Source organism: Apaloderma vittatum, unplaced genomic scaffold (genome assembly GCF_000703405.1).
Source record: "Apaloderma vittatum isolate BGI_N311 unplaced genomic scaffold, ASM70340v1 scaffold13946, whole genome shotgun sequence".
NCBI classification, from domain to species: domain Eukaryota; kingdom Metazoa; phylum Chordata; class Aves; order Trogoniformes; family Trogonidae; genus Apaloderma; species Apaloderma vittatum.
The window spans coordinates 21,265-30,074 of record NW_009721336.1 but is presented as its reverse complement, the minus strand read 5'-3'; the positions used below and the strand labels follow the sequence as shown (position 1 = coordinate 30,074).

Below are 8,810 nucleotides of genomic sequence, written 5' to 3'. Positions count from 1 at the left end.
TGCCTTTCCCCGGTCTTTACTCATGGTGTTGCTTCCCTGCGTCACCGCGCTTCACCCTCTCTCCCTGGGCCTGGCTGTTGACAGTCCCATAGCCAGAGCGTTCAGCCCGTTCAGCTTTCAGAGCTTGAGTATGATGCCTTAGGCTCGTTTGCTGCTGGTTTTGGAGCCCTGAAGTGTTGGAGTGCTTCCTGCTCTCAGAGAGGGCTGGTGACCCTCCTGTGGGAGGGAGCAGTCAGCTCTGCGGGGGCGGTGGTTGGTGGGCAGGTCACGTTTGGCTTTTCCCAAATCCAAGAAAACGAAGGGATGCTAACATGTACCTCCTGGCCTACTCATCTAGCTAACAGAAGCATGTCCTAAATAATGTGATTTGAGAAACATTTGAGTTGCTGAATGAAAGGGTGAGGCTTGGACATACGTGGTAATGATGGGGAAGCCCAGGCTTCATAGAACCACAGAGTTGTCAGGGTTGGAAGGGACCTTAAAGATCATCTGGTTTAACCCCCCTGCCATTTTCAGGGACATCTCCCACTAGATCAGGCTGCCCAGAGCCCCATCCAGCCTGGCCTTAAAAACTTCCAGGGATGGGGCTTCCACCCCCTCTCTGGGCAACCTGTGCCAGGGTCTCACCACCCTCATGGGGAAGAACTTCAAGCAAGCCCTGAGGCTTTGTCTGTAAACAAAGGCCGCCTCATTGCCAAAGCTGAAGAAGAAGCACAGACCTTCATCTTCTGCTGTCACATCCTCCCTGTAGGAGCAGAGTCAAGTATTGTTCAGCGTCTGCTGAGAGAATCATTAGTCCATCTCTTTTTCATTACAAAGCACTCTCCTGTGACAGTTGTTAACACATAGTTGCTGCCAGGGAACATACATAGTGACCAGATCTTGGAGTCCAGGCCAAGAAAAAACCCCGTATAGGAATAGGTAGAAAGCCTGTCATTAAATGCATTTCCTTTAGGACCTGCCCAGCCTCCATTGTCGTAAGAGGCGTGAGGAGTAAAATCTGTCAGTCAATTAGCACAGGATTAATTTTTGTGACTGTCAGCTCCAGTTCCAAAACAGCTGAGCTGTGGCAGCAGCACTTTGCCAAACCTAAGGCCTGTGTGTGTCACAGCTGTCAAGAAGTGGAAGAACTGGGGTGGAAGATCTCATGAACGTCTCCTGATGTTTAATGCCCTTATTTCTTTGGCTTTGTATTGCTTTTTTTTGTCTTTGTGTAGAATTCTCCATACCTAAGCCAAGCATGACAGCTTCTCCACCATTTCTTCCATGGAACAAATGTCATTCTTAGTCCCACAGAGTCTCCAATTTCAAGTCTGCTGAAAACCCGTTGTGTTGGGTTTTTTTTCCTTGTCATATTTATTTTCTGCTTCTACTTGTTTCCCCAATTGCACTGTTTAACTCTGTCTGCATAGAGGGTATAGGAGCTATTTCTGCATTCCTGACTTGCTGAATTCCTGTTAAACTCAATGGATGTTTGGAGCGTGCAAGGACTGGGCTACAAATTGTGTTCTGCATTCTCCACTTCTAAAGTCTCCCCAAGTGGCATCACTTGTAATTAAACTTCAAATCAGACAAGCAGCAAATAGAGCACAGGTAATTATAGGATCTCTCTATCAGATACCAACACTAATTGTCTCTATAAGAAAATCTGGTAAACATTTGAGCGACTAGATAGATATAAAGTGGTGTTTTTCTCTAAATAGACATACAGTGATAAAAACATTCTAACTAGTCATTTATATCGTGGCTTCTCTTGAATTTTAATGAATATATATGCATATAACCTTTTTTTTTTCTCTGACGAAGTTCTATGATTTAGAGAGATAGGTTAAGACTTGGTTTGTATCTGAGATTTTGCTTACTGTTCTCATCTCTTCTTCGAAAAAAGGCTATAATTCACATTTCTGAAGAAGACTGGAAGGCAAGCTTGTGTGCCTTAAAGCTGCGTAAGACCTACTTAGACAGTGTAGGTGATGTATAGGTTTTCTGATGAACCTCAGCATGGCACTGAATTTCATTGCTGAAATACTGATCTGTAGAGTGAGTTCAGGTCATGAAGCATTTTTACAGCTGTCTTTTTTTTTTTTTTTAAAGAGGAAATGCCTACAAAACACCCTGAACACTGTACCTGGTAGGATGGAGCTCATGGAGTCATTTGTCATTACCTTTCCGCGACTCTTTGTTTCAAGTTGCTGTGGAGGAAACCACTTAGTATCAAACCCCTTGACTGATGAAATACGAGCTTGTCAAAGCTTTTGCTCTCCACATACACTGTCCAGATACACTGTGCCATAGTCCTTGGTACAAGTAACCAATTAACACTTTCACAGGATTCTCCTGTTGCGCCCGTTAGAGTGGGTGTATCTGTACAAGCAGTCGTACTGAAGTGAATGGGATTTTGTATATGTATGAAATAATTCACACAAACAAATGTCAAATCCAATAAAAGTAAAGAAAAGCAGTTTAACTGTAAATACAAAACCCATCTTTCTGTATATTCAAGTGGAAACAATTTGATACTAAAGTGCTCCTGCTACTGATTTTTATCATCACAATTAAAAAGTTGTCAGTTAAAATGAACAGTCTTTAGCTTCTGTAAGTCTTTAGCTTACTATAAAATAATAAAATATTTGGCTTTTATAGAAATCCAAGGAAAAAGAAAAGTATTAATGGATGGCTTTGTGATTCAGGTTTCAGTGTGATTCACTTCTGCTCATTAATGTTGGGCTACAATCTTGGCAGAAACAATGCACTCCATCAGCCTCCTGCAAGTCAGAAATTGGATTTAATACCACTTAGTCTGTCTGGCCAGTTAAAATCTCAGGAGTTCACATGCACTTAAAAGAGTAGGCAACATTTTTCATAAATATCAAGATTTTTCGAAGTCGTGTTCACTAGAATATCCTGTCCTGATCCCCTGAGTGTACTGTGTTGTGTACTGACTGTCCCTTGCCCTCCCTTGGCCCACTGATGTACCAGTTAGTAGCTGCTGGTTATGAATTTGTTAACAGGTAATAACTATTTTGTTTATTATCTATGTTGTTGATTAAAAAAAAAAAAAGTAGGTTCAAAATCCAGAAGGTGTTACTCAACCAGGTAGAAGTCTACTGCAAAAAAATGGTTACAAAATTCAGTACGAGCCTCTCTTTCCAAAATGTGTGAAGAGGTTGTAAGGAGTGGTCTGTGCTTGCTGTTTTACACTACTTTAATGAAAAGATGCTCAATAAAAGCCACAGAAGACTCTATCACTTAATAATTTTTATTCTCCTTGCTTCTATTTCTTGCAGATAATTATTAAAAAGTGCTTTTAGAGCAGATGACCTGCATAAAAACGTGAGTGGAAATAGTAAACATCACAGAATTCTTCTGCCAGCTGTCTAAAATGCAAAATTTATTTGGAGAAACTGAAAAAGGGGAGCATTCATTAGCTTCCTGAGTGTGAGAGATTTTACCTAAGTCCTTCAGCAGAATGAGGTGACTGTGAAGCTAGCTGCTTTCCCACAACGGAAGAGAGAAGCTGAAGCTGGGAAGAAAAAAGAGCTCGACAGCCCCGTGCTAAAAATGCGTGTGTCTGTGCCGCACAGTGCCGCGGCTGCAGCATGGCCACATCCAATTACTTTGTGGTCATTCCACTGAGCTTTTCTGGGTGCACCCAGACTAGCAAAAAACTGGTGAGATTTCTCATTTCAAGCCTTACAAGGACAGATGTTTATTAAACAAAAAACAAAAAAAAACCAACAAAACTGGAAAAGGTTGGGTGCATGTGCCACCACTACTGTTGGGCCTCCGTGTAAAAATCTGAGTGGAAAATTAGAAATGCATTTTTCTTCAGTCTTTCATTTAGGTAATACAAAGTCTCCCTAATTGTTTCTGTGGCACCTAATTTGTGCTGAAGTAGGACTGTGAGAGTGTTATCCCTCAGGGAGTAGGGATCGTCATGAAAATGAGATGTGAATCTTGTCAGGCTGCCTGGCGTGTATGAAATTTTAACTAGATAAGTCCCGGTTCGACGAATTTTGTTAGAACTGCTGAATAATAACTGCAAAAAGTTCTGGAAGTTGATTTTTCCTGCTCTGATAGCAATTGTAATGACTTAAGATTAATTTTAGCGTTAAAGAAAGATAATTGCGGTACTTAAAACCCTGAGGCAAATCGGTGGAGATGCTTTGGAAAGGATAATTATACCTGCACGAGGACAACTATCTGTTTAATGGCAGTAACTGGTCCAATTAAAGGGAAGTGGAGGAAGGGCCAATTTGTTACTTTTTTTAACTATTCCCTGAAAAAGTGGTTTCAATGTGCTGGCTCAAGGCGCTGTGGGATGGGCTGCAGCAGAGCTTTCTCAGGGCTCGCCTGCTCCAGCCTAACTGGGGAGCTGTGTGGTTTTAAGGATAGGTGTGGGAACTGACGTGTGGGCACACACACCAGGCAACTGCAGGGGTTTTGCGTCAATGTGTTGGAGAACATGTGCTTGCCTATGTAAAGAGACATGGATTTTACCAGGGGGAAGAGAGTTTAAGAGGGTTTTAAACCTCCTGTGGATCCCTATGTTTCATGTAGTTGCCGTAGCGCTGGCACTGCTTCCAGCACTGCCTTGAGTGGTTAAACACGTTGGAACTGAAAGGCCAGAACTCGCTTTGCACAGCTCTGTGAAAGAAAAGGGCAGCGCTGTCCTCTTCAGAGTTGTAGGACAGACACGGGCGTTTTTGAAGTGGTCATTTTGGGCAGCCCTTCGTGAGTCAGAGTTGCAGAACCTAAGTTAGGCGACAGACAGCTGTACCTTTGCTAAAGCAAGCCTGCCGCCTCTTACAGAATCCAGGTAGGGAATAGCACCAGGGCCCCCTGCCATGTCCACTATGGTTTTATTTCTGCATCTGCCCACAGATAGATGCAGACATATTTGTACCTACCAAGTATTAAAAGGACGTTCCAAACCAAACCAATCCCCTGAGCACGTGTATGCCTGAGCAGAGCCCACAGAGACTGATCCAGCATTGACATTAATCCCATTGCCCAGGAACACTGCCTGAAAGCTTTCAGTCAGTGCTTCCTAGAACGTAAAACTACCCCCAGTATCACCACACTGATCCCACTGCAAAGAGAATAAAGCCTAATTATTTAAATCGTAGAATCGTAGAGAGATTCGATTTGGAAGGAACCTTAAAGACCATCTCGTTCCAACTCCCCTGCCCTGGGCAGGGACACCTCCCGCTGGGCCTGGCTGCTCAAAGCCCCGTCCTGCCTGGCCTTGAACAAACAAGGGGATACAATGAACAAACACACCATTACAACAGGATGATGTAATCAGGAAAAGGATAATTAGGAATTTCAGAGTTAGAAATTTCTAAATTAGAATGAGTAATAAGAAGGATTTCAATTTTGCAAAATCAAATGCTGACTAAGTAGTATTTTCTCCTTTCCAGCGGGAACATCAGCAGTGGACAGAAAGTCAAACAAGCTGAACATCACGGACTGTTACAGTGAAATACTTGCTCTACCATGTGCAAAAAATACATTAATATATAGCCCGAGAGGTGGTATGACTGGAGCAGCAGGAGAGAAATGAGTACTCAGCAGGAGCGATGGGTATGTTTGCTTTATTAAAATCCAGATCCTACAGTGGCTTTACATAGCTTTATTCAAGTAGAACAATCTAGTCCAAAGAGAGGTTTTCTGAGCTCTGCACTGCAATTAATTTTCACATTCTTTTGATTAATTGCAGACGCAAACCTTATCACTCCTATTAAATGACCCTGGTGCATTTCCAGTCCCCTGGCAGCATACTTAGTCTTCTGGTGCTCACCGAGGAAATATCTGACCACATGAGTTTCATGGGGCAGCCCTTTAACGATTAGTAAAAATACAAATGGCACCATGACAGCCTTTCTTCTCAGTCTCAGCTTCCAAAAAAAAAGCATGAGCCGAAGAAAGATGCTGAAACTGTTACCCGTTAAGATTTTTTCCGCATTTAGTAATTCTTGCCTCTCCTAATCAAAATTATGCCTGCATGTTTATATTCTCCTTGAATATAAAATCTCATCGTTCACCTTGAGAATATATTTTTTCCTAGTGCAGAAATGATAAAAATGCAGTGATTTTAAAAGAATATTGAAAGTCACAGTAGATCCTCAGAAAAGATTGTGCATTTCATGATCTTCTCTGGTGGAAGGACAGCATCAGCCTCTCAAACACGTAGCTCTTCTCAGCTCTGCGTAAGGTAAGAAAGTGGTTAAGAAATGTACTTGTAAAAAAATTATTCTCATCCGGAGAGCTACTCGGCTCCAGATTTTTAATTTAATCCATTTCCTATGACTTGGGAAAACTCAGCCTAGGTGTTAAATTCTCACTTCATCTTCTACCAGTATTGATGTACATACTTGACAGAAAAACAACCAGTTTGGACACGTTGCTGTAAGGCACACAATAAATTATAGACCCTGCTCCAAAACTTTTTGAATATATTAATACTGCTGATACACTTGCAGTCCTGTTTTGAATGTAAGCAGCTGAGACTGAAGGGACTTCAGATATCCTTGCTCAGTGCAGAGAATAATACCACCGGTATTTCAACATGTGACAACCAGCATTATTTTCTAGCAAACGTCCTTCATGGTAGATATGACCTCCCAAACAAGGAATGCAGCAGATGCGTAAGTAGCCAAGAAGTCCAGTTCTAGTGGCTTGACCAAATTCCAACTTGGGTAATTACGCTCTGGTCTTAAACTCCCCCTGCAGCGTCACTAGAATAAAGCTCTTTTTCAGCTTGCCCTGAAGCATTGTGTAGTATTTCTGTGACGCTGTACAACACTGAAAAATATCTCCTTCCATTAAAATTGCGGGGGGAATTTAGGTAGACAGAAAGTTTGAATTTGGGCAGAACACCAAGGTTAACTTGCACCTGCGTTGGGATCAAGGGATCTTCGCTGCCTGGGAGTGTCAGACCCTTGTTAAAGAGCACAAGTGGGAAGAGCTGGCTGTGCTGCCTGAATACAAACTCAGCAACTGGGGATGTCTGCACCTGGAAGTGACTGAAGGAATAGTACCTAACAAATGACTGTATAAAAGCCTCTGGTGCTGTAGAATATCTTATCACAACCTTCTTTGGTTATTTAGTAATATTTCTGAAATTATCTGTTGATAAAAAAAAGTTCCAACAACTTTGGGGGAAAAAAACCCACCACCACCACCCCCAAAACCAACACACATTGTAAAAAGAAAAAACCAACTCTTTACCAACAGAAAAGCAGCTGTATAACCCAATTGTGCTAAGGCAAGTATTTGAATTTCAGTAAATATGAAGAAGCACTCAGAGTATTTAAGCAGGCTGAACGAGTCTTGCAGTACTAGTGAAAGCATTCTGCATTATGCAAAACAGACAGCTGTAACACTTGTCTTACACTCTAACTGGGACTCTTTTAAAATACTTAAGTAACTGATTCCCAAATTAGTTTATACCTTAAACAAAAAAAAAGTCATTCTTACTAAACTAGAATAACTTATAACAGTCACTGTACAAATTCCTGTAGAAAGGAAAAATCCTCTCCAAATCCGCATGCAGACGCCGAGTCTGTTTGCTATTTGTACTTTTTTTTTCTTCCTCTTGCTGCAGTTCTTCTTTCAGATCAGGGCAGCTGTGAGCTTGGTGCTCTTATTTCATCCATTTCTTTAATCTCAAATTTCTCATAATTTCTTGTCCGCAGCCATTTCAGAATAACCAGGACAGTGATGCCCACGCTAGCAGTCAGTATCACCGTTGTCACTACGGCACTGACGCCAGTAACCAGTTGTCTCATGTGAAACTCTGGAGGTTTGTCGTCAACATAGTAAATCCGTAATTTTTCAATATCCAAAGCATCTCCATTGACAGAGATAGTTAATGGACTGTTAGAATGAAAGATGGAGTCATCTCTTACATCTTTTTCGAAGTAATAGGCTACATCAGCTATGTCTACATCGCACCTAGATTTCTCGTGCTGGTTCAGGTGGATTTGGATGAGTGGGGGATCGTACTTGATGTCTGTGATGTACCTGGGGTGCAGTTTGTATCGGCTCTCAAACAGATGATTCAGGGCGGCTGCTATATCGGGAACATCGAAGGCACTGGACCTTTTTTTGTGCCTCAGTTCAATGCAGATCCAGCTCGTTCTAACCAGTTTGTCGCAGCTCAGGCTTTTGTCACCTTTTTCGGTTCTTCTAATTCCGGCAGTGTTCACACACCAGCAAGTATCGACTTCACTGCACTGCTTAGGTTTGAAGATCCCACTGTCCTCACAGTCTGGACTGTAAATGCCATCGGTATCTAACAGCCAATGGGTTTGGGCCTGGAAGCTCTTCTCCTTCAGGGGCATCATTTCTGTCTTCATCAGCAAGCATTTGGAAGTCAGCGTTGAACAGTCGACCTTGCGATTTGAACCTACCAGCGTGCAGGTGCAGTTCTCAGGTCCATCCTGGGCACATACTGCCCACTTGTTGGTCGCACAGGTACAGTTGTTCTGCGCCGATGAGGCCACCGCCAGAATGAAACCCATCAAAACCCCAACCAGAGGCTCCATCGTGCAAGTGACGAGCGTGGATATAGTCTGGAGTGGTGGCAGGTGCTATCGAATGCTTTAAATCCCTTCGTGGAGTCTGCTTGTTTCTACAGGCTGGTGTGCGGCTCCTTTCATCAAGTTTCACATCAGACCCACCAAACAGGTTCTCCTTCCAAAACAACTGGCATCTCGTACCCAAATTGAGAAGATTGAGAAGATAACAAGCTGCAGGTTTATCTCTTATGGGGAGTGGCACCAGAGCCTGCCTCAAGCTGCCTG

The 8,810-nt window shown here is 42.6% G+C and overlaps 1 protein-coding gene across 1 annotated transcript; it reads right to left on the bottom strand.

The window, feature by feature from the left end:
- Positions 1–7,622: 7,622 nt before the first annotated feature.
- Positions 7,623–8,552, bottom strand: TACSTD2 (tumor-associated calcium signal transducer 2). Its single transcript, XM_009871347.1, has one exon. The coding sequence runs from the start codon at positions 8,550–8,552 to the stop codon at positions 7,623–7,625; it is 930 nt and encodes a 309-aa protein (XP_009869649.1).
- Positions 8,553–8,810: the final 258 nt, after the last annotated feature.